This window comes from Chenopodium album, chromosome 5, assembly GCF_948465745.1.
Source record: "Chenopodium album chromosome 5, dcCheAlbu1.1, whole genome shotgun sequence".
Classification (NCBI taxonomy): domain Eukaryota; kingdom Viridiplantae; phylum Streptophyta; class Magnoliopsida; order Caryophyllales; family Amaranthaceae; genus Chenopodium; species Chenopodium album.
The window spans coordinates 8,846,700-8,872,756 of NC_137838.1; the positions used below are offsets into that span (position 1 = coordinate 8,846,700).

Consider the following 26,057-nt stretch of genomic DNA (forward strand, 5'->3'; position numbering starts at 1 on the left):
TGTTTTGTTAGGGAGTTATGGATGTGGTCATGTGCACAATTCTACTATGGAGTACGTGATATTATTTTGACATGATATGAATATGATAATGAAATTTATAAGTAGTGATTAAAATATGTCATTAAATTATAGGACTATCGACCATCTTAGTAATCTGACCTATTGTACATAAACTCTTATTAGTAGCTAATAGGTCAAGTTCTCATTAGTCTCTTTGCCAATCATAATTCAATATATGTGATCTGATATGTATTATATTGTACACAGTTGGACAGTTTTAAGTAACACTTTACTTGTTTTTATCCGTTTAACATACATGAACTTATATGTTATAGACAACATTGTAACATAAGAATTATGCATTCTATTAGATGTTCTCTACACCTCCTCATGAACCACCAAAAAAAGAAAAAAGTCATATTGATTGATATGATATCACCCATGCCAATCAAAAACAAGAATAGTTTTTGAAATAGTAGTGAAATTCAACCTCACTATTCAAAATAAGAGGTAAATAGGTAGGTGGTGATGGTTGTTAATAGAAAGAAAGAAAGAAAATGAAGAAAAAAAAATACAAAATCATGTTATTTCTTTCTTTTTTGGTTATCTTTTTTGTCAATCTATATCACACTCTCTCTTCTCCAACTCTCAGTCCCACTCAAACCAAAAACTCATGATGAAACACCCTCTGCACCCTGCACTCCAAAAAAGCACCATTTCTTCTCTTACTAGATTTTCTACTATTACTCATTTTTCTTCTACTATTTCTCACCATCATAATTATCTTCATTTTCTTTCTTCCCTTAAATTTACCTTCTTTCACTTCTTTTCTTCCACACTTAGATTTTTCTTCACTCAAAAACCATGAAATTCTCTTCTTCTCTGTTTCCCTCTGTTTTTCTCTGTTCTTTCCTCACCATTTTTCCCTTACTAATTCAATCACAAACACCCACATTTCAAAAATCCCAAATCCCAATTCAAGTTCTTTCTCTTCTTTCCCTTAAATCTTCACTCAAAGACCCTCAAGATTCCCTAAAAAGTTGGGATCCTACCCCAATTTTATCAAATTCTTCCCCTGTTTCTCCCCATCATTCCCCTGTTTGGTGTTCTTGGTCAGGAATCAAATGTGCCCTTAATTCCTCCTTAATCATCTCTTTAGACCTCTCTTCGCGTAATCTCTCCGGCGATATCCCACCAGATATCCGCCATTTATACTCTCTTAGAACCCTCAATTTGAGCAAGAACTCATTTGAGGGTAATTTTCCCACCTCAATTTTTGAATTATCAGAGCTTAGAATCCTTGACATAAACCATAACAACTATAACTCAACTTTTCCTCAAGGACTTTCTAAGCTCAAATTCCTTACACATTTCAATGGTTATAGCAACAGCTTCATCGGCCCTTTACCACTTGATCTCCCAGACATCCAATACCTCGAGTACCTTAACCTCGGAGGCAGCTACTTTTCGGGCGGTATTCCAGCAGAGTATGGCAGTATTCCTAGCCTAAACTTCCTTGATTTAGCAGGAAACAGCCTAAATGGTACAATACCACCAGAACTTGGTTCTTTGATTCAGCTTGAGCATCTTGAAATGGGGTATAACAATTTTGAAGGGTCTTTACCAATTGAGTTGGGTATGTTATCCAACTTACAATACTTAGACATCTCAAATTGTAGCTTATCTGGGAATATACCCCAAGAAATTGGGAACTTAACAAACTTAACTGCATTGTTGCTGTTTTCCAACGACTTTTCTGGTGTGATCCCATCTAGCCTATCCAACTTGAAAAGACTACAATGGCTTGATTTATCAGGTAACCGGCTTTCGGGTTCGATTCCTGAGTATATTTCAGAGCTCAAAGAGCTGAATGTACTAAGTTTGTTGAGCAATGAGTTAAGTGGGGAGATTCCACAAGGTGTTGGTGAGCTTCCATTGCTTGAGTTCCTTCTTCTTTGGAATAATGACCTTAATGGGTCATTGCCTTCTAGTCTTGGTACCAATGGAAACTTGATTAAACTCGACGTTTCCTCGAACCGCCTTACCGGGGTTTTGCCGGAGCAATTGTGCTCTAACAACACCTTAGAGAAGCTAATTCTGTTCAACAATCAGTTTACTGGTGAGTTACCAACATCACTTGTGAATTGCACTTCATTAGTGAGGGTAAGAATTCAGAATAACTTGTTTAATGGAAGTATCCCAACTGGGTTTGGACACTTGCCTAATCTTGTTTTTATGGATGTTAGTAAAAATAATTTTAGTGGGAACATTCCCAATGATCTTGGGATTGCACCCAAATTGATGAATTTGAATGTTTCAGAGAATTTTTTTAGTGGGGAATTACCAAATGGGATTTGGGGTAGTCCTAGTTTGCAGATTTTCTCAGCTTCTTTTTGTGGGATTTCTGGGAATATCCCAGATTTTAAGGGGTGCAAAAGTTTGTACCAAATTGAGATGGAAGGGAACAATTTAAAGGGTACAATCCCTTGGAATATAGGGCACTGTGAGAAGTTGATTTCCTTAAATTTGAGGAAAAATATGTTGACAGGAATTATTCCTTGGGAAATTTCTACTCTTCCTTCTATTAATATTGTTGATCTTTCTTATAATAATCTTAGTGGGAGTATTCCTTCTAATTTTGATAATTGTAGAACTTTGGAGACTTTTAATGTGTCATTTAATCTTTTGACGGGGTCTATACCATCTTCTGGGTCGATTTTTCCTAATTTGAATGCATCATCATTTATGGGTAATGAGGGGTTGTGTGGTAATTTGATTGGGAAGCCGTGCTTGTCGGGTTCTCCGGTGGCCGGAGCATCGGATATGGAGGATAAGAAGCCTAAGAAGACGGCGGGGGCTATTGTTTGGATCATGGCCGCGGCATTTGGGGTTGGACTATTTGTGTTGATTGCCGGTAGTAGGTGTTTTCATGCCAATTATAGCCGTAAAATATCCGAGGGTAAGGAGATTGGTCCGTGGAAGTTGACCGCCTTCCAACGATTGAACTTCACCGCGGATGATGTGTTGGAGTGCTTGGCAATGAGTGATAAGATCATCGGAATGGGGGCTACCGGGACAGTGTATAGGGCGGAGATGCCTAGTGGCGAGATCATAGCAATCAAGAAGTTATGGGGCAAGCAAAAGGAGACGTTGAGGAGGCGAAGAGGGGTGCTCGCCGAGGTGGAGGTGCTAGGCAATGTAAGGCATAGGAACATTGTAAGGTTGTTAGGGTGTTGTTGTAATAGAGAAAGCACATTGTTGCTCTATGAGTACATGCCTAATGGGAGTTTAGATGATTTGTTGCATGGCAAGGTCAAAGGAGAAAATCTAATAGCAGATTGGCTTACTAGGTACAAGATTGCCCTTGGCGTGGCTCAAGGCATATGTTATCTACACCACGATTGCGATCCAGTCATTGTTCATCGCGATCTTAAACCTAGTAACATCCTTCTAGACGCCGAAATGGAGGCAAGGGTGGCCGATTTTGGGGTGGCCAAGCTCATTCAAAGCGACGAATCTATGTCCGTCATTGCTGGATCATACGGCTACATTGCACCCGGTATAGCTCTTCTCCTTCACTCTTAACACTTAAATTTGTTTTAAAAACACCATTAATTTAATTAACTAACTAACTTATCTAAAATTTGAAAATACTCAATCATGCATGTGGTCCAAAGTGTAATGGTATGTCAGAGTGTGTATAACATACAACAAGTATGCTATTTATTCAAACATTTGGAAGCATGCTTCTTTTTGTACAATTTGGTGACAGACGAAAATTAAAACTACCCATAAAATTGGAAATTTGGAATACTATATAAACTATATGTGATGTTGATTCATCAAACAAATAAAGTTATAGTGCAAACACCAAAAATTCCTTATTGTCATTTGTCAGTGAACTGACTCAGCAACTCGTTAACTCAGTGTTATATTTAGTGGCATATACTACAATTTTACACAGTAGTGGCTCTTTCAACTGTTACGCGTGATGTTGCTTTTTCTTGCTTTTTTTCTTTCAAAATCATTTAAATTTGGACCTACTCACCATTTTGTCAAACACTTAGTTTGTAATAATCTTTGGTGCAATATATTGCATTGACTCATTTTTAGCACCTTTTTATTAGTTAATTTCATGGTTAAGGTTAAATTAAAAAAACAAAAAAAAAGTTGTCTTCTTGTTTGTATTCACTAAGCTTGTAAGCCCCACTAATTACTTAGGTGAATTCAATTAACCTTAAGTAAAAGCTAAGTTTAGTAATCTTTATGTTTACAACTTTTTTTTGTACTAAAGTATTGTTTGTGTTTGGATGATGCAGAGTATGCTTATACGTTACAAGTTGATGAAAAGAGTGACATCTATAGTTACGGGGTGGTACTATTGGAGATATTGAGCGGAAAAAGATCGGTACACCCAGAGTTTGGTGAAGGAAATAGTGTTGTAGATTGGGTTCGTACCAAAATTAAGGCAAAAAATGGGATCAGTGATGTCCTAGACAAAAATGCAGGGGCGTCGTGTGCATCAGTAAGAGAGGAGATGATGCTTGTACTTAGAGTCGCGTTACTTTGTACAAGTCGGAACCCTGCTGATAGGCCATCCATGAGGGATGTTATATCAATGTTGCAAGAAGCCAAGCCTAAGAGAAAATCTCCTAGTCTAGGAAGAGGTGATAGTGGTGATCATGTAATAGAAATTGGTGGTTGTGTTGATGTTCATGACAATGTTGGTGCACCTCCTTTAGGTGAAAAGAAGTAAAGAAATTAAATTATGTTAATATTAGTACTAATCTTTTTTTTTTTTCTAATTATTATTTTCTATTTTTTGGGTTTTTTTTTCAATTTCTGATTCAAATTGTGGGGGGTGGTATAGAAATAGTTTTTATGAAGTGATTTTTGATGGAAATTTGAGGCAATGATTTTGTTCTAGTACTAATTGTAACAAAGTATTGTTTGATGTGGCCAGCTTGTGCTTTTTTAGAGGTGATAATTATATTGCAGATTTATTCAAAAAGCAAATATAAATCCATTCATTACTATTGTAGCTAGAATTAGTCAAAAGAAATTATGAAGTTAGCTTAAAAAAGGTTATTTCCTTTCGGTTTGAGAATTATCAAGTGCACACAGTATATCTCTAGAAGATGAAATGATAAGTACACTCTAGATTTCTAGCTGTGGATGTCTATCTATCATCCCCCACCAGGCCGAGCACTGCAGCTGCACGTCGATGGTGCAGTGCTCGGATGCTGGCTCTTGGATAGGCTTTGGTGATCGCCATGCTTTTAAATGTAGCAAGACTCGAGTACTATTATGAGGCGACTTATATAATGCTCTTATGCTCTAGCTCAATCATGTATATATATTTATAGAATTTTGATATAATTCTTTCAAAATTTGGCCTTTGAAAGACCTATCATCATACAAAAATTTCAGCCTCACCACTTTTGGGGGCTAATGTATTCATAGATATAGCATGCAAGAACAATATGATCAATTGATATATAACAATAAATTAAGAGACATTTAACATAGAAAAAATTAAAGCTGTCTCCTTGTTTTTGAAAGTTCTCATAAGGTGCTGTTTACAGTTCCTCTGGCTTTCCTCTGGCTCCTTATTTCCCTGTATGAGATGTACTACCAAGCTTTTTTCATGTGCCTGTTCACACAATAAATTATGTTAGACTATTACGGAGTAAGTACGTGCTTATTAACATAGTACGGACTACAAAGTACCCCCTATATATAGTCGTAATTCATACAAATAATAACACATTGATGTTGTACTGTTTTACTATTAGGAGTACGGTTTGATAATAAGATTGCTTATATCTGAACCTTTTTTTACCACGCTACCAGAAAAATTTGAATCCGAGCTAAGACCATACCTCTAGTGACATAACAGATGCAATTTCCTTCTGTAAATCTTGGAAGCATTCCATGTTTTGATTGACAGTATACACAAGCTCCCTTAATGTATTGCTTGCTTTTTCACTCTGCATTCATGCAAGAACAACCCAAACAAAATTAAAAATTTTGAACCAATAATTATGTACAAATAACAGGATATTGAGGTGATTAATTAATTATTAGATAAATATTAACCTGATTTTGAAGGTCTATGATGGTGTCTTCAATATTTTCTATAACTTCCAAAGCTGATTTCATAGCATCATATACAGAAACTATATCAGCCTGCATACAAAAAGCCAACTTATATTAAATTAGCAATCAAAATAGTAATTTTCATATCATTATTTTATTGTTATTTAAATTTGCATCTTTCATCGATCCTCTCAAATTCAATTACGTGATAGAGAATATACGCAGAATATTTTCTTAGCATTCCAGGGTTAAGAAATATGAAACGCACCGTTGCACCATCAACTAATGGAAGTTTAGTAGAGTAAGCAGAGAGCTTCCTGGTAACTCTACCAACAGCTTCACAATTTTTTTTCTCCAATTTTTCCCACTCATTGAGAAGCACAATTTGTGGGCATAAAATTTCAAGAAACTTTACTTTTTGCTTTAGTCTTTCCACTTTCATCCTCTTTTCAGCAATTGCATATCTCATTTTGTATAGTTTCAACCATACACCAAACACTCTCTCCTGTCAAATATCATGTAGACACAACATAAGCATATCATTTAAAATTTCAAACTATTACTCCATATTCTATAGGTATTAAGCGTTTTGTTTCATTTTATGTCTCATCTTGTGTCTTAACACGTCTCGTTTTAACTCATAACACACATGACAATTCATGATCACCACCACCCTTTCACTTTTTCTTTTAATTTTTTCCCTTATTGATCACTCATTTCTTTCTATTGTTTTCCCTTACTTTTTTTGTTACAAGTTGTCTTTCTTTTGTAAATGCAGGATACTTCGTATTTTGATTTTGATAAAAACTAAGAATAAGGGCTAGAAGTTTAAAAAAGGTTTATAGAACTTTAACTATCACAAAGAACTTTATATACTAGTATTTCTTTTTAGAAGATGGGGTGATGAAATTAGTTGGAAATCCCTGTAATGCAATCACATAGCATTAATTAGTTTGTTAACTTGTATTTTTCTTGGATCAAAATCTTAACTAAGCATATATTATTGATTAAGAGGGCAATCCCAAAAAGGGACTAATTTTAGCTACAATTTACTTATGTTAGTTGGTCAAGTTATATAATGGGTGGGTCATTAGTAGCCAATTTTTATGACAGCCCGAACCTACCACCTGCCCATGAAACAACCCATCTCGTTGTTTCATGGGCCGGTCCTCAACCCGACCTGCCTTAGATTATGTATTTTATCTACTGATCTACATCACTAGCCTTTGTACAAGAAGAAAAAAAAAAAAAAGAACGAGACAAGATTTCGAGGGTGGCCAAGGTTAGGAGTTTTCGGTTATGTGATGTGGTGAGCCCTCTACTAAATTTCCTTTACGTTCAATCGTTCTCATATAACAGATAGATTTTGACATATGACTGATATGAGCGATGTCAATCATACATAAATGGAGATGTAAGGGAGGATAAACCAACTGACCTCCGCTTTTCGCCTAACAGTTGCCATAGCAGCCTCAGCCTTAGCATTGGCAAATCTCCATTGAAGTAGCCTACTATGCATAATCTTGTATTGGTGAAATTCTTCCTCTTGAGCTGATGATACCTTCTTCTGCTTATTGAAGTACTTCAGAACCCCACTTACAGTTTTCACCTTAGGTGACTCTGGTGCCAAAGGCGGGGCGGACAATGGACGGCCTGGAGACAGGGCCCATGCAGAGGGGGATTTGATCAAGGACTTTCCTACTGCCTTCGATATTGTGTTATGAGAATTCGACCTAAATAGCCTAGCCAAATTACTCTGGTTTGCATTGTTGTGATCTTCCTTTGAATCCTTGCTATCCAGGCTTAGTCTCCTTCGTGGACTGCCTATGACTTTGGATATAGGAATATTGTTGTAGCTTTCCTCGTCTTTCTCCTCCTTAGTGGTGCTTCTAGTCTTGATTATTGACCTTGTCCGATGAACTGATTGCCTAGGGGATGAGGTGGCAGACCTTGAGGCACGGACCTCAGGAAGAGAAACAGATGAAACCCGGTTTGTGGAACGATATGGGGATGTCCCACGAGACTCTGAAGTGGAAGCAGTTGATGCACCACTGCTGCTACGACTCAAGCGTGGTGAGCGAGGAATTCCAGCAGATTGGGGACGACGAACTTTGGAGTTGGGGGTCATGGGTGTACTAGTTTCCATATCGGGATCGCTTTGTTTGCAGAAAATTGCCATATTGTTAAGAATAGGAAGACATTTTATGAGATTCAATGAAACCAAGAAACCATAGTGGTGGGAGTGTCGCACAGTTACATCACTTACATGCAAATAGGAGTTGCGGGCACGTTGAGGCATATAATAAATGAGACGGCCTAGTCCATAAGCTTAATATGTCACTTTCATCACTTTGTGTCAAGAAAACCACCAAGACAAAAGTGTCTATTTATAAGTTTTAAATACAGCTAGAGGTTAAGCTGTCACGCTTAGCCTGCAATATGACTAATTCCTTCTTATGATTGGGAGATTTTTCAAAAAGAAGAGAAAACTATCAAGAAACTGCCTAGAAATTCAGTTGAAAAGGGCCGAAGAATCGAAGATCAAACAAACAACAAACATTCAGCAAACAAGACCAGTATGCAGATAGCCATGTAACATAACCTTACAAACAGTGACTCGTACAAGCACATAACCAACTGATGGCACAGAAGAGCATATACAAATCGTGTAGCTGGCCTGTACGAAAAAGATTAAAGTTGAGATGAAGATAAGAGTGGTTAAAATCCATAATCACATGAGCAAATAATAATGTTACTGCAATAACTAACAACAATATTTCTTGATTAGGTTTGCACAGGGGGCTAACCATGAAAACATTCTAGTTCTCAAGTAAAGTTTAAAAGTGAATGAAGCTGAAATTACAAACAAAAGCCTCAAAGTCATATTTCATTGCACTCCAACTTTTAACCCCTAAAAGGGGCAAATCATCTACCATGAGCCCTCAGCACCAGCAGTGGGATTCTTGAATGCAGCGTATTCCCAATATGTCTTCAATGAGTAGGGTGGGGAGATTGACACACCGCCTTCTTCGGTGATCTTTGCAATCTGAAATTTTCAAAGTAATATTTAGTGAAAGACATACTCTTCAAATCCTCAAAAGACAGTAAAGCTTTTTTGATGAAGTAGTGAATCACAAACATTTTGGACTCGGTATCAAACAGAACTTTTAATCGTCCAAGACATAAACATAGCATTTTGGGAAAGATGAAGACATCCATCTGAGCATGCAGAAAGGTAAATAAAAATCTAGATGACTGCATTGACCAGATTTTTAGATATATCTCCAGCATCATTTCTCCCTTAGAGCTGTGTCATTTATAAACATGCATTATCATGATTCTTTATGTTAAAACAATTGACAAAAATGCTTAAATAATCCAAAGGCACAGTTCGAATCTTTTTTAATCCAAATAAATTTGAACTCTCCCTACCCAAAAACACGGAGAGGAGAAAAGATCCAAAAGTCACTTCACATTCCTCACATGCAAGCACTTCAAACAAGTAAAATGTTTCCCAGTCCTTTTGCCAATTAAATAGACATCATAAGATAGCAGTACAGCACAAGTCCCATATTTCCGGGTTATTAAAGATTCTCACTTATCAGCAGCACTGTGCTCTAATATTACAATACTATGTGCACACAAAGACCAGTTAGCTCAGACATCTCCTAACATAATGCATTTTTGGAAAGAGGCATTAAAAACAGGAAAATTGAACAAAGCATGCTGCATGTTCCTAAATCAAAACAGTAATTCATCCTAAAACTCAAATGGAGTATTTTATAAGTGGAGATCAATGAGTGCATGTGTAGATAATGAGTCTTTAACAACTCAAAGGATGTGCCTAAGCTACCAAAATGGTGTATCTTTTCAGTTGCTCAGGAAAATAGAAGAATTTTTTTTTGTAGATGGCTAGAGAGGCATCTCATCAAAAGGAAACCATGACAAAGATGAACAAACCTGAAGCTTGTTGACCGCAGATCGATCACGGTATAGTAGGACGCGCATGCACTTCTCCAGTAGCCTAACACCATCTTCAAAACTCAGGTCCTCCTTCCATTCATCTCGCAGAATTGGCACTGCAAGATGATTACCAAATCCGGTGGCAACATGATTGTCTTGATAGTGTACACCAATCATATTAACCTACACAACATGCATCAAAAACATCACACCGTTCAAAATCTTCATTCAAAAATGATAGTTATGTCAGCTACAAAACATTCTAACAGCAATCATCTGTGCATTTAGCTGAAGATAGAAAACTCACTGTTCCGAGGTACTTCTGCCCATTTTTAACACCACCAAGGACAAGAGAGTTCCAGAGTGGATTAAACTTGTTACGCCTATTATACATAACACGAGTCAGGTAGTTGTGCACCTCTTTAGGTCCAAGGGAGTTTCCATCATCCCACATGTTGTCATACAGACTGCAAAGATCAAGGTTAAAAAAAGCAGTTACAAGTCAAGGAAAGCAAAAACAAACAAGGCACATCAATGATGGAAGAAGCATAAAGAGATTACTTATACTATAGACCTATTGTATTTTTTGTATAACTATTGTGGGCTTCAAGAGTAACAATTTACAGTCACTTTGGCTCTTGCTATTTGTTGGCAGCATATTTCAGCACCAAGTTAAATGTACTTATTGAACAAAAGAAATGCCAACAGGATTATCACTTACATGAGATCATCTAGGTAACGCAGAAGCTCCTGAAAGTCACTTATTTCCCCACTGGCACCAAGAAGAGAGTGCTTCCCAATACCTTTCAATCTCTCCACACTCTTGTAACGCAATGTGGATCCATAGGAACCTGTCATACATGTCAGTACTTTGGTTATATAAATGCTAAAAGATAAACCGCTTTACACGGCCCCTTATATTGTGTTTGAGGTTACTCCGGAAAGAGCTTGTTAAACAGACACAGGAAAGATACTACAGGGATGGAAATAATGAACAAATGATGAAGGTATGTCAAGACTCTACAATCATAATCTATAATAGTAGACTATACATACAGTCAGATTGATGACAAAGGCATTGCAAACTATACTCATGTATCAGCCAAAGATGACAGAATACTAGAGCATGCATAGCCAAGTGAGTATTATAAGTTTAACCCCCAACTTCAAGAATATGACTAATATCCAATCATTTTTTTTTTCTTGATTTTATTTTTAAAGAATCATTGGACATAGTAAGATGAGTGTTTACTTGAGTCCTCACTACTTTTATGCTTTGAGACGTGGATAGGCCTTCAAATGATTACCTCAAAAACACATTTCTTGTACTCAGTACGTAATTATCCCAAAACACTAGAAAGAGCAGCTTCTAAACTTATAATATTTAAGTTGACTCTATATAGTCTATGTACAAACCAAGGAATCCATAGGAAAGTTCTCCAATATTAACATATGACACATCCAGTCCACTTAAGTTGTGCAAACAGAGAGTGTCCAACAAATTGAAGTTGTTATCGGCTATATGATAAAAGCCAAATAGATAGTAAAATCTCAAAAGGGGTTGTATCTCAATACTCAAGAGATACATTCTCCATAATAACAACCACATAATGAATCTTACAAATTGCAGGATCAAAAGAGTTGTTCCGAATGTACTTAAACTTAACCCTAATTGCCTTATCATTCAATAAGATAACAACCTCCTAAAAGAAATCACCTTTTCATCCCCTTCCAAGTTCCAACCAATTGAAGTCTATATCTAAATAATCTAATGCTTCATAGAAACCATCTAGCCCTCGCAGCGAAACCCGAACAATAAAATTTTCACAACACTATCATGCGCAAACCCCAAAAACAAGTATACATTAATCACTCACTGAAGTATATATATAATTGGAAGCATTAAAGAATCGCAAAAACAAAATGAAAAAAAATCAAAATCAGACCTCCCATATCAGCAGCAATGAGAATTCCATCCTTGTATTTGATTCCGATAACAGATGTCCCAGTTACATAAGGGTACCTGTTTCATACAAATCACTCAATCAAATTCCATTCCCAATTAACTAATCAATTGAAGTCTAATGTCAAACAACACTATATAAGAACCAAACAATCAAAAATTAATACCCACAACAAATCTTAACCAATCTAGCTTTTACAAAACCCTAATCGACGGAATCTAAGAAATGACCCAAAAAAATGAAATAGAATGAAATGAACCCTTAAAGCAGTGAAATTGGAAGTAGGAGAGAGATAAAAAGGGCATACTGAGTTCGCTGAATGTCGTCGACGAGTAGAGTGCTGGTGTTTTTGGGATCCATTGAAGTAAGATTGTGGAGTTTTCTCTCTCTTGATTTTGGTTTCTCTCTTAATCAGCTTTCTTGCGTATTCTTTTTCCTCAAGAAATCGGAAATTAGCATACTCTGCTTTTATAAAAGTACCTAATTTATGTCCGACATTAAACATGTACACTTAAAAATATTAAGGGGTATAATGGGTATTTTGACTTGAGTAAATATGGGGTATTTTTGGAATTTCCAATATTTTGCTTTTTCTTGTGGGAGTGTTTGCTTTTAGGGCCTCTTTGATTTACTGAGCTGAAGTGAACTAAATTGTATTTCCTCTGTTTTTTTTTACTTGCAACACTTCTTTAAAAAGAAAATGTCACAATACTTACAACACACTATAAAAAGAAGGTTACTTTAGGGAAAAATTATATTATATCCCTTATTTAAAGCACATGGTCCACTAAATTACACTTCTAACAACCACTCATCCTATTTTAAAGTTTATTATATCATGTAAACCCCGTCTTTCTTAATTACCGCGCTAAAGGGTGTGTTGAATCTAAAAGAAAGCGGAGGAAGTATATGAGTTAAGGAAATTAGGAAACGAACTGATTGGAGCTAAACTAAAATTAAGTTGAAGAGAAACATGCCTTTAATCGAGCAAGCCTAATTAATCTTTTTTATCGTCAAAAACTATTAATTTAACGGCATTGTTGTAATATTAAACAACAATGATCGGATACTAGTTCATAAGCAATCCTACTCATTAGCTGAGATTGTGTCAAATTGAAGTGAAGTTAACGGGGGTTGTAGCATTACTCCACCTACACCATTGAAATGTTCTCCTTCTTCCTTCCCCGATCTCCACCCAACTCCCACTGACACCATCGTTTCCACCATCTTCATCGTGTCAACCTTCCACCAACACCATATTCCTCGTCTCCGCCATCCATTAACACCACCATTTTCCATAGCTTTGTCATCAAATTAAACGAAAACCTTATAAAGAAGGTGAAATTAAGGGCATGGTAAAAGTTAGAAGGGTGAAGGTGACCCCTTCTATCATTGAAGCCTATCGAATTTACAACAATACTCCAAATAATTTATGATAAAGTCAATTTTACTCTCTTAGTAAAACAAATAGATCCACTTGTATATTCTCCTTTAGATATACAACAACTTATATATTAATCCAACAATAATTTACTAGAAAAAAAATTAAATTTGCAAAGAAAAAGTAGAATGATAGTAATATAGGAATCCTTGGTATATCATTCTAAGTAGCTAATTTAAGGAGAAAATTCAAGTTTGTTACCTTGATAATAACACAAATTTTGTTTATTAAAAGGCAAAACCGTAAATAAAAACAACTTTTTATTAAAAATAGAGTCCCATACGTCATGCAACATTTTTGTTGCTTTATTTACGACTTTCCCACTTGATAAACGAATTTTGTTTGTTAACATGATAAATAGGGCTTCCTCTAATAAATATATAATTGATAAAATAATTAATATTACATATGAAGAAAGAGAATCGGTATTCGGATGCCGTTGAAAAAAAGTAGCTGATCATAAACCCAAGTAGATAGGGTGAGATTGATTTTCAAATGATGGTTGGACTGGGACTAATTTTCGATCAAAGGGTTATAACGACACTAGTTTTTTTTTTTTTTGAAGGGAAGGGGAAAACGACACTTGTTTGGTTGGCCTTAGTTTTGAGTTATAAGGTTGAGTTCGAGATACATCTAATTCTAAACCATTTATCATTTAAGGTTTGACGAAAAAATACTACCTTTGTTTCATATTATTTGCAACGATTAGACATTTTATCTTTATTTTATATCAAATCGTTGCAAATAATATAAAATGAAGGTAGTAAATAATAACAAAACGGGGACGAAAGAATTACCTACTTACGGTCTGATCCAGAGTACTTTGTAATCCATATTATCTTTGTTTGACTTATACAGTCTAATCCACCCAAATAAAAAGAATGTCAACTGACTTATTAACCAGATGATGATGAGGTTGATCTGGGTTTGAAAATTTTCCCAAATTTCTTGAATCCCTTGTTTGTAAAATGGAAGAGGAGGTAGTACCTGCTCAAATGCCGTTCGATTTCGTAACTTGGCAACAAATTGATCTTGCTGAAAGGTGTTTCATCCTACTTAATTTCCCTTTTTTTTTTTTTTAGGTTTTCTATTGTGAAGTTGTTTCAATAGCATGTTAAGACACACAAATTAGGGTTTTATTGATTTTGAAACGCCCAAAATTCAAGCTATTGTAATAAAGATTACTACTTTTTCTATTGGAAATTATATAAAATTAGGAAAGTAGTTATACTCCCGATTAATCTGTATGCTCTTGCTTTGGCCTCATCTTGATTTTTAATTTCTTTTTTAATTTTAGCAATTGAGATGTTAGTGATACTGATTTGGGTGTTTTGGTTGAAAATTTGGGTGTATAGTGGATACTGATTCAGCATAATTCTTAAGTTCGCGCTTCGTAGTTTGTAATTCTCAAGTACTGAAGTAAAGAGTTGAGAAGATTGTTCATACTGGCTGTTTTTGGTTGATAAGTAATTAAAGTGGTAATATCTTCCGGTGCGCGTTAATTAGTTTAAACTTGACAATTGGCTTTACTTGTAGTTGGCATTGCCTCACCTGGTTTTGCACTTTGTTTGCAGTAGGAATGATGTTCATCTTTGCCCTTTTCTTAACCAAATCAAATATGAAGTATGTGAATTCGTTGTGCTGTGCAGTTACCTTGTTAGTGGAATGTTTGAGGAGGCGGTAGCATCAGCCTCTTCAATTTTGACACGCTTACATGATAATAGACACATATATACCGAGGATGATGTTGTATGGCATGAGATGATGGAATCATCTGCAATGGTCTTAGTCCAGTCTTGGAGAGAAACTGGAAGGTATGTGCATTATAAAGCGTTGCTTAAATTGACTTGAGTATTGTGGAAGATACTCATGTATGTATATTGTTTTGGTGCTAAGAATGATTTTACTATTGTTCCCCTCATGCAGGTCATCAGATTTGTTGAAGGAGCTTGAGGGTTATTTTGGATCAGTTTGTGAAATTCCTGTTCAAGTTGTTCTTACCGGGTATTTCCTAATGTCCTGCCTGTTGTGTTCTAGGATGTTTATGGAATGCCTTCATACTTTCATATATATCTCGTGAAATGACTACTATAATATGTGATATTTAAGGAAGTAGAGAAAGAGCACAAGTGAAGTATACTTCCATCGTTCTTGCTTCTTAGACTAAACACCTTTTGTCCCGTTCTATAGTTCTTAAGAATTAGACTTCCTGCTGTTCATATTCTAGAATGTATCCGCCTATTCCTGAAGGTTGCAAACCTCGCCAGCAGATGTGGCTCTGTAAACTTTCCCAAGACTTTCTTAGAAAACACCTCAATTGAGTCAACCTCCCCCCCCCCCCCCCCCCTCTCCTTTCTTTCTTTCGAAACTGCAAAATCAGTGACTTTCCTTGTATGCCAAAGCCTTTGCTTCTCTCTTGAATTTTCTATTTTTCTTGCTAGAGCAGTAACTATATCAACCAAAGGTTACAGGAGCTCAGAATTGTAATTGTATCCTACATCGAGTGTCAGTTTAAAATGTGCTGTTGAGACTGACAACCTGACCTCTGTTTTCCTATGTGATTTCTTCAAGAGTTATCTATTCTTTTCTTGCAAAAAACTTTTCCCAGTTCTAGTCCATAACCATCACTGTGAAACTTCATGATATTCAGAGTAGGCTCGTGTTATTTGATTTATCATATGGTTCTTGCCAACTTGCAGCTCTTAATTAAATTACTGATACTCTCTCTCCGCATCCCTAAAAGCAAATGTATATTACGGTTTTGGAATCTTAAAATTTTGATATGTGTACTAGTGTTTATGCTAGAGTTCTTGACATGTGGTGAGCAGAATATTTACCCTTTCTGCCAAAAGCCTGCTGGCTGAAGAATGGCAATTGGAGAATTAGTGTCTACAGTTTTTGATTGCAAATATCATGATCTATATTGCTGATGTTTACCATTGAGACAAAAGGGGGAAATGGCCATGATTCTTATGTCTTCATTTTTTTTTTCCAGTGCATGTGTGCAGGTCTCATGTCTACAGTTTTTTATTACAAACTAGTTTGAGGCCCGGGCAATGCCCTGGGTCATTTTTTTGTATATAAAAAACTATAGTAAATTGTTTTAAAAAAATAACTTTAATAAATTAAAGTGAAATCTATTGATGATTTTATAATTTTTTTTAAAAAAATCTTTTTTATTTTAATTTTATTGAACATTAACAAAATTCATTATCATATTAGTTTGTTTTATCTCTTAAATGAATGAGCAAACGAAAGAATGAAGATTAAAAAATTAGAATTTTTGAACATTAATTTTTTGTGAGGAAAAATTGATGATTAGTTTTAATATGACATGAATCACATGACCCCACAACATTTATCAATTCATGATGACACGTGGCAAAAATGATGACACGTGGCATGATTACAATTCTTGCCTTGGATTTTAATATATATAGATAGATATAGATATCATGATCTACATTGCTGATGTTTCCCATTGAGACAAAAGGGGGAAATGGCCATGATTCTAATATCTTCCTTTCATTTTTTATTTTTTTTCCAGTGCATGTGTGCAGGTCTCAGGTGGACATCCCTCAAGAGTCCGTGACTTCCTGGAGGATTTTCTTTCAAAGTGGCAGTTGAACAATGACAAGTATTATGCTGTTGCTAGTCCGAATGTGCAGAAAATTGATGTGGATGTCTCTGCTGGACATTTCACTATAGAAGGGGACCAATTTATCAAAGTTGTTGAATTTTATGCATTGACACTTTTAGGAGTAGCTTTAAACAATGTCGACCATGCTATGTCATGGGTTGAGAAAGCTCAGCTACCAGAGAACGCGCGGCAGGTATTTACATTATTACCATTTTGTGTGTATTAATTAACTATTGACTCATTGAGCAATCATTTCAAGAACATAATGTTAGCAAAAGCTTATTTCCTGAGGAATGATAAGGTACCAATGTCAGATTCTCAAACTATTGCTATCGGATAAAAAAGATAGGTTGCATTAGTATTATAAAAGGGTAGATATAGCCAGTCAATGTTAATGGAGTCTCCTTTAACAAATTATCATTTCCTGTACATTTTGTAAGTCTTTTCCCCATGATTGACCTGAAAAAGAAGCCACTTTGGCCCTCTTTTCCCGTGTGAGTTGTATATATCACTTGCATTATACCTTTCAGGCTTTCATAACATATCAGTGTTTTGTGTACATGTTAAACTGAAGCACTGACCATTAAACACTTATTATTTCCTTCTCTCTGAAATCACTTTCTTTCATAGGATCTCTTGAGGAGACTCCACTCTCTGTCTCATCTCAAACCATCTAGCTCAACACTTGGTGATGTATCGGTATCAACAGTTGAGGAGCCTGAATCTCATGCTTTATCTTTGAAAGAAGTTAAGCAATCAGATAAGACCATGACAGTCCTGAGCACCCAAGGTCATAATGGAGGTGTTGATTCAAAACATCCTTTTTGGATATCATTGCAGAACATAACTCAAAGGTCTTGCAATTCAGTTATTGCATCTAGAAGGAAGATCTTCTTGGCTTGTTTGATCTTTGTGATTAGCTATTTCATTCAGAAGAAACGAGAATCCATTAAGAGGTAAGTCAACTTTATTCTGATACTGTTTGTTCTGGCCCCCACAAGAAGCGTTCATCAATTTATTTATTTTTCTTGGGTTAAAAACAAGGTATGTTACCTTCAAAAAAAGAAAAAGAACGAGGTCTGAATATTAAGCTGATTACTGACACCAGGGCATAATGTTACGAGTATCATACATTTATACTCCATACAACACCAATTTAATCAGTAATTGCAAATGCAATTATTGTGATTTTGTTTCTGAATTATGTTTTTTTTTACTCTCAGGGGTGTTCTTAGTAGAGTGTTATCGCTGAAACAGACTTTGGTGGACTTTTGGAAGCTTGCATTTTCGTACCAAGTGAACCCTCTGGCTGCTGTTCAGCCCCTTCCTGCCTCAACAAACAGGAGCAGGTGATTGTGTATGGACTGCCAGTCTGCCATTGATGCATTGTTCTTGACATCTCACCACAAGCTTGAACTAGTTGTTTTCTTTAGCCAATGGGGGTTACTATGTGCCATGTTCATCATATGCACAATGGCTGCAAGCAGCTGAGTTCACTTCGGCTGTTTCACATCATGTAGATATTGATCTGAATTGAGAACGAAAGAAAGAACAGTGCATGGGTCACATAGGAAGGAAATGCCTTAGCCTGGGGCATGGCAGAGCTTTTGTAAATTTTAGAACGCAAAATGTGGAAGGAAAACCCTTGATGATTGTATAGCTGTATGGATTGAAATTGGTTAGTTTTGGTTTGATACCTACTAAACTGCTTAATCAAATTCAAAAGGATTTCTAACTATATCTCTCTCCAATTACAGTATTATCTTTAGATTGGGTACATTGGTAATTTCCTTTTGTAATTAACATTATATAGTTGTCATACTAGTTCTGTTTCTACTTTCTGTATATAGGAGTATATGATATATTAGCTTCAACCTCCAAAGGAATTGTAGTTGGTTAGAGCATTGTGCAAATATCTACTCCATATTATTTATACAGAGGTTGAAGGGTTTGAGATCATATGCATGGGGCACAAGGTGAAAAGATAATGAACCAAACAATGCAAAATAATTTCCCAGCTAATTTCATTTATTAACATATTGCTCGTGCTCTTCCAAAATTTTGAGATTGATGTTTTCTTGACAAAATGAAAAGCAAATTGTGAACTTTACAACAATATGGAGTAAAATTTATGACTTGAACACTTGAAGAATCATACTATACATAACTCAACACTCAAAATTCATCTCCGGAATGTGATCTCCTCTGACAAATGCCTCCGTAGAAGAGAAAAAGAATATGAAGGGGATAATGCTCATAGCACATTATTCTGTATGTTTTGAAGAAAAATCTCTTCAGTGACGTTTCATTTCGTGGAAGATATTAAACACTTTTGGGGATAATCTTGGCAGGAACTTGAACAGCTGCAAATTAACAATCGATTAATTAGATTCACCATCTAAGGAACGATGGGAAGGAAAAAAAAAAAACCATGCTTCACACAAGCTATATAAGGCAATGAAATAGTCATATAAGCAACTAGCTTCCTCAAAGAAAAAACAATACGAGAATCTATCCTTGATAATACTGGGTTGAAAAAAAAATTCTCCACATTATATGACCATTTACACTCACTAGATTCACTCAAAAGCACAAGACCAAGAAAAAAGGTGCATGCCATTATCACAGTGACTAGAAATTAGAAGCAAAAAGTTTTCACGACTAATCTGGAAATAGGGACAACATGTTTGACCCAAGTGCCTGGTAACTTTCAGATTTCTCAAGGCAAATGAGGCATCCAGGTGACTGAGCCATGAATATAATTCAATTGTTAGAACTTTACAAGACCAGTAACAACTTTCTGTAAATTGATGGATCGTGAACCTAACAAGAAAGGGATTATTTTTCTCTCGTTGTTCTGAAAGCATTACCACAAAAAAAAAAATTACGACGACAGTGTGATCTATGATAAGAAAATGTATGCATACCCAAAGCTTCACACAAGCATCCATTATCACTGGTACCAGGCATATAAATATTGTGATTGTAGACTGATCAACCTCCAGTCCATAATGCTCGACAAAGACTTCACACACGGTTTGCCAACCAGATTCAGAATGATACCTATATAACAAATGCAGCATACATTAATATTAATTCTCTTTACAAGAATTCCTTAATTATATACATTTTATTATTAGAAATTGAGTCAGCTTATTAAGATTACCCAAGAAATATATCAGTGATTAGAATTATGAGAAATGCTTTTCCAGCATCTGAAATGTTGTTGATGATTTTGTATCCTGTGAATTTCAGTAAAGCCACCTGCAATATTCAATGTTCAACGTAGAAGTGATAAGCTTCAGAAATTAAATTTTTGTATCCCAATATTTACATGTGAATATCAGAGTTCACACTTTATTTTGATAAGAAATCTTTTTCTTTACCCACCTTCCAACCACAACACAAGGCTGCGAATGATGAAGGCAACAAATTAATAGATGTCTGTTACCTAGAATTTAACTTTCAATCAACTTCTCCTATAAATTATAAACGAAAAATTTACTTTTTCTTTTGTGTCTGAAGCCAAAGAACCAATACTCAACTGAACTTACTCTAAATGCATCTTAAGCCACATCTAATCAGAGCACTAATAAGGAAGTTTCCGTGTTCCACAAACAAGCTAGTTGGATGGGGCAAAGAGAGAATAGTAGAGATGAACAAAAATATCAGTATTCCTCTTTTTACTACAATTCATAACTGAACTCGAGATAATCTTCTAAAGTGAGGAGTATCTCTTTGAAAAAGTGTAGCTGTCCAGCACAAAAAAAAAAAAAAAAAAAAAAAAAAAAAAAAAAGATTTCTTCATGAACAATCGAAGACTTAATCCCAAAGATGGGGTTGGAAAGAGATAAAAACAAAGATTTTAGGACAAGATTTCATCAGATACCAAATCATGTACTCATTGACACTTACAGAAGTACATTTTAGTCAAATCCTTAATGTCATAGCAAAATAATATCACTCAGAAATGGATAATAAAGCAGAGCAGGCACTATTTAAGGTGATGCACAACTACACAGGACCTCCCAAATTTTTATGTCAGGCTTCCAAGTATTTTGTATGAGACCAATTATTCTGTATGAGACACTCATTGATCATGGACTGAGCTGGAATCATACACAGATTTAAATGTAGAAGTAGAGCAAAGACATCTTACCTTGCTCTGGTTGAAGTATAACAAGAGAAACACTGAAACTCCAAATACCATGTCGGACCATATGTTGGCAAACGCATTCCGATTATTCAACCTCCATTCATCTCGCAACTCTAGCCTGTCAGGATAACCAATTCGAACAAATTTTAACACAAGATAGAAAACAGTTTTGTGTATTCAAGGGCTAGCAGAAAGGATTGCTATTACAATTGCTAAATTAAAGCAATTATGCTTTCCAGCCAAGAAATACAGTCTTATAGAGAGAGCCTTTTCTCACATCAGCAAACTAGGTTAACTTCCTAACTAGAGAATTGTAAGCAATGCATGAAATCATATGGAGCAATCACAGCAAAAAAAAAAAAAAAAAAAAAAAAAAAAAAAAAAACCTTTATTAATTCCTTTATGTCCAAATCTACACTCTGATGATAAGTATATTAACAATTTAGTACACGTAACAGATAAAACCCGAAATTTCAAGTTATGAAGTATAGTTTATACACATTGTTATCATGCCATGACGCCATGAACTCTCATTGTAAGGGCAAAAAGGTTCTTCCATCTTGAAAAGAACAGCACTTGAGGTTATTTTTAATGGTATATCTCTCAAGTGAATAAAGGGAATACACGTATTTACAAGGCTAATCCCGATTAGACTGGCAAGTGACATTACAAATGGGTCAGGCAGCCTCAGGCCACGGAAAGCTCAAATCTAAAAACAATTAGAGGGTCATGTTTGAATTTCAAACTTATAGCCAGAAAATGCCACGCTAAAAAGTTCCCTGAAATAGACTTTATAAAATGCAATTCAATAGATCTTACGCTTTATGCCGCAATTCCCACCATGTCTCCTCCTCAGAAAGTGGAGGTGCTTTACCAATCTCCACTTCAAATCGAAGCCTTGCTTTCTCGGAATTTAATTCCTTGACCATTTCAAGCTTTTGAGATCTACGCACATCAAGCAACTCTGCAGCAAGTGGTACAGTCTTGACATATCTGTGCAGGGCAATACATACCATAGTGAAACAATGAATATTTCCATATTAATGATGATCGAAAATAATGTAGAACGAGTCATTCTTTTATAAATTGCACCTCTTATATTTTGGTGATCACAGTTAAGGAGCTTTAACCACTTATGTGCTTTAAATTATCATTGGATATCATTAAACGATACATATCCTTTAGTTGTACCGTTTAGTGTGTATATATTAGAAAATTTATTTCAAACTAGGGCATTCACGAATATGTGAAGAAAAAAATAATAATAAGGAAGATGCAAGCTCTTCTTCCAGTTAGCACTAGAGATACCTTGCCGAGGATAGCCTAATTCATTAATGAGCTACAAATTATATATTCGTAATTAAGTATTCTTCTTTCCAAATTGCTCAAAACATCCCAAGTTTACAACTTCATCCATCAATAAGGAACACTCTCTAACCATTTCAAGTTTGACAAGGTAATGCAGCCATGCCGATTTTTTTAAACGATGAACAACACACAAAAAGCAATTATTTGAGTTGTAATCACAATACGCCAAGCTAATAACAGAGTAGACAAACATTTACCTGTCTAAGAAAGGCATAAGAACGTAGTCATGCACAAGAAAATCCATTGCCCATGGTACAATTATCAAAATAGCCAAAAATTTAGCCTGCAAGACAGGAACACAGAGTTTATAAGACAAAATTCATGCACTTATCTAGCAATTGTTACATACATTCATACAGAAGAACTTAGATCATCCTAACAACATACACAATCACACAAGTAAAACAAAACAACAGAAACCAGAAACACACAAAGGCAGGCAACAAAAGAAAGACTACCGAATTCCTCGAAGCGAATTGAAAAACACGATCTTCATACAACAAATCATCATCCTCTTTCCCAAGAATAAAATTCTCAAGAGTCTTCACTAACCCCCTCTCAGGCATTGTCTCATCAGGGTCACCATCAATATCATCTTCCTTCAATTCATTCACATCATCATCATCAATATAATCCCAATCTCTTCTAACAGCACCATTTCCCTCATCAAATACAAGCCAATCTTCCCAATTCCTATTCTCCTCATTCCTAATTCCCTCCTGAGCCTCTCTCAACTCAATAAGCGCCTCGGCCCGGTTCTTCCAGGCCTCAAATTTCTCCTTCTCTGAATCCCCCTCTACCTTATCAGAACCCTCAACTTCAATTTTACTCTCCTCCTCAAATTCCTCCAAATCCTCCTCTCTTAAACCAAGCCAATTCCCATCTTCCTCAAAGAAAAACCTCTGCCACCAGCTCTTCTTCCTCGAATTAAGCCCCTTTTTCTTCTTCGCATTCGGAACCACTAACCCTAAAACCCTCTGATTCCTCCCCCCAAATTCTCCCCTAACCCTAAAATTGGGCAAAAAATTGCTACTTTTCCTGTGAATTGAACTGCATAAAGTAGGGTTAAAAACCATGAAATTGTCAATTAACACTACGGAAGAGCTCATAACCACAACCCAACATTGTCAGCCAAAGATTCCCCAACAAATAAAATACTTTTTTGAACTCAATTTGAGATATTCAAGCTGAAAAAGTGCAGAATTTGGGGAGAGAAGAAAGAATATATCACATTCTTCAGCAAATGCGTGAAAACCCTAAAATGCCAACAAATGAAGAATTTAGCAATTGATTGAAAAATTAAGAATTTGATTAGGAATTCTAAAGAGGGTTTAGGAAGAAATGAGCAGAGGAGAGAGAAAAATGGAGTGGATAAAACGGTCTGCATGTTAGTTTGGAGATGAGATAAAACCCCGGGAAGTTTTCTCATTTTTTTGTTTGTCGACATGGACACTAAATGGTCCACAAATTGCTATAAATCGAAAACCATTTGGAATTTTATTCTTAATTAGGGTTTCATGACATGGCTCGTTTACGCGATTATCGGTAACTAGAAATATCAGGTAAATAATGTTAAAAAAGGAAATTTTGTCAATAACTACCAATTAAAGCACGTGTTTTGAAAACAACTACCTATTAAATTTTTTTTTTTAAAAGAACTACCACAAAGATATAAAAAGTTTAACTAGCACTACCACTTTAACAATTTTGGCTAAAATCTCCGGTATTTGGGTCTCACTTTTTATTACTTTTTACCTTTATAAAGGGTAATTTAGTTAATTTAGATGATGATTTTATGAGGTAAAGGTAAAAAGTAGAACCTACATGCCGAATATTCTAATTGAAATTATTAAAGTGGTAGTGCTAATTAAACTTTTTACAACTTTGTGGTAGTTCTTTTTTTAAAAAAAAATTAATAGGTAGTTGTTGTTTTCAAAACACGCACTTTAATTGGTAGTTTTTGACAAAATTTCCGTTAAAAAAATGTGGGAGAGAGGGTGAGATGGTTGGATATAGGCAGGTATGATACGCGAAGTACAATTAATTAACTAGTTATTGTATATAGATTACTTGTGGTAAGTATGACTTTTAAAATTTACATTCACTCATTATCCACCAAAGTCATACTCATATGTCATATCGTTCTATATTATGTACATGTCACAAGTGTGTAGAATAGACGAATATAATTCAAAGATAACTTGGTGGGATTAGGGCTTGTTTTATTGTTTCTCATTTGAAAGATGAGTGATTTGATTTTTTGTAGTCCCAAAATTACTTTTGAAAGAGCTTAAAATTTAAACAAGAATGAGAAAATAGTCTTGTTACAATTTTGATTTGCAAAAATTGTATACAGTGGATATTATGGTCATTTACCAAATGAATTGGAGGTAACTTTGTCATTCATCTACTTTTTCTTCCCATTTTATTTTCATTTAAAAGAAAAAAAAAATTGTAAATATGCCGCATAAATAAGGTCCCTTCAAAACAAGAAAATAATATTTATTGATTAAGATAATCATCATAAATCAATAACTAAATATTAAAACAGACACCGAGAGTGACACATGTCATATTCTGATGTTTTTTTTCCCCTTCAAAACCCTTCTTTTCTTACAATTATAATAATATCAATCCAAATATTTTATATTATCTTATCACAAATATAGGTTTTATTTGGTGTTTATTATTCTTCCATAAACATTTACCTAAAATGTTAATATTAGATTTTTCCAGAATAAGAAGTTTTAATAAAATTTATTTATATTATTGATATTTAAAAAATTATTACTCTAAAGCAACACTTTTATTTGTTAAATACAATTATTTTAATTTTATATACTACAGGTTATTTGCAACATATACTATAAATGGATGCTAACTATTATGTGCAACAAATGTTTTTTTTTCCTTTTTAGGTAATCATTTCTCTCTATCTCTCTCCTCATCACATGCACCCAACTTTTTCTCTCTCCATTTTACTCTCACAAACAAATTTTGTCTAAGAGTCCGCAAACACCCCCTTTGTTGCAAATAATAGTTAACGGAGGAAGTATATATTTTTTTTAAAAAAAAATCAGACTTATCGTGCATGACACAGGACCTAAGCTAGTTAAACACTGAATGACACCCGCAAATAACCGAATGACGCTCACACTTTTACATTGATTGACGAACCTAGCACCTTATAAAAATACCCCATGTCATTTGTTCATTTTAACCCTATTTTTTAAATTTCTATTTCAATTGAATTGTTAAGATTCACTATTTATAAAAATTAAGGAAATGATTAAAAAAATAAATAAATAAATGAAGACATAAAGAAAGCATTTGTTACTCTCATCTCCTCTCCTCCTCTCTTCTAGGGTTTCTCCAAAATCTTGGCCGTTTAGGCCAGAAATAGTCTAATTTCTTCGGGATTTAGAC

At 35.1% G+C, this 26,057-nt stretch overlaps 4 protein-coding genes and 1 pseudogene across 6 annotated transcripts; 2 read left to right on the forward strand and 3 right to left on the reverse strand.

The window, feature by feature from the left end:
• The first annotated feature begins 673 nt into the window (after window positions 1-673).
• Window positions 674-4,926, forward strand: LOC145631802 (uncharacterized). Its single transcript, XM_081683981.1, has 2 exons — window positions 674-3,559; window positions 4,320-4,926. Exons 1-2 carry the CDS (start codon window positions 865-867, stop codon window positions 4,754-4,756), a joined length of 3,132 nt encoding a protein of 1,043 aa, XP_081540107.1. The 5' UTR covers window positions 674-864; the 3' UTR covers window positions 4,757-4,926.
• Window positions 4,927-5,482: 556 nt separating this feature from the next.
• LOC145632539 (uncharacterized) lies at window positions 5,483-8,990 on the reverse strand (annotated as a pseudogene). Its single transcript, XR_014112581.1, has 7 exons — window positions 8,967-8,990; window positions 8,669-8,776; window positions 7,538-8,415; window positions 6,368-6,604; window positions 6,100-6,189; window positions 5,883-5,990; window positions 5,483-5,653 (listed from the first exon to the last, which is right to left on the reverse strand). The product of XR_014112581.1 is annotated as an uncharacterized LOC145632539 (transcript).
• Window positions 8,836-12,497, reverse strand: LOC145631803 (proteasome subunit beta type-4-like). The gene is made up of 6 exons (XM_081683982.1): window positions 12,334-12,497; window positions 12,009-12,085; window positions 10,784-10,913; window positions 10,370-10,529; window positions 10,060-10,245; window positions 8,836-9,145 (listed from the first exon to the last, which is right to left on the reverse strand). Exons 1-6 carry the CDS (start codon window positions 12,384-12,386, stop codon window positions 9,029-9,031), a joined length of 723 nt encoding a protein of 240 aa, XP_081540108.1. The 5' UTR covers window positions 12,387-12,497; the 3' UTR covers window positions 8,836-9,028.
• Window positions 12,498-14,322: 1,825 nt separating this feature from the next.
• Window positions 14,323-19,020, forward strand: LOC145630332 (protein APEM9-like). 2 transcript variants are annotated; one of them, XM_081682582.1, is made up of 6 exons: window positions 14,323-14,509; window positions 15,042-15,281; window positions 15,394-15,471; window positions 17,015-17,300; window positions 17,738-18,063; window positions 18,331-19,020. In XM_081682582.1, the coding sequence occupies exons 1-6, from the start codon at window positions 14,436-14,438 to the stop codon at window positions 18,458-18,460; spliced, it is 1,134 nt and encodes a 377-aa protein (XP_081538708.1). In that variant the 5' UTR covers window positions 14,323-14,435; the 3' UTR covers window positions 18,461-19,020. The 2 variants fall into 2 exon arrangements, with proteins under 2 accessions (XP_081538708.1, XP_081538709.1); XM_081682583.1 differs by having other exon boundaries at window positions 14,327-14,509; window positions 15,117-15,281.
• Window positions 19,021-19,107: 87 nt separating this feature from the next.
• LOC145631804 (protein DAY-LENGTH-DEPENDENT DELAYED-GREENING 1, chloroplastic-like) lies at window positions 19,108-24,031 on the reverse strand. Its single transcript, XM_081683983.1, has 7 exons — window positions 23,090-24,031; window positions 22,829-22,914; window positions 22,083-22,256; window positions 21,267-21,381; window positions 20,274-20,371; window positions 20,035-20,170; window positions 19,108-19,470 (listed from the first exon to the last, which is right to left on the reverse strand). Exons 1-7 carry the CDS (start codon window positions 23,738-23,740, stop codon window positions 19,402-19,404), a joined length of 1,329 nt encoding a protein of 442 aa, XP_081540109.1. The 5' UTR covers window positions 23,741-24,031; the 3' UTR covers window positions 19,108-19,401.
• Between the last annotated feature and the right edge of the window lie 2,026 nt (window positions 24,032-26,057).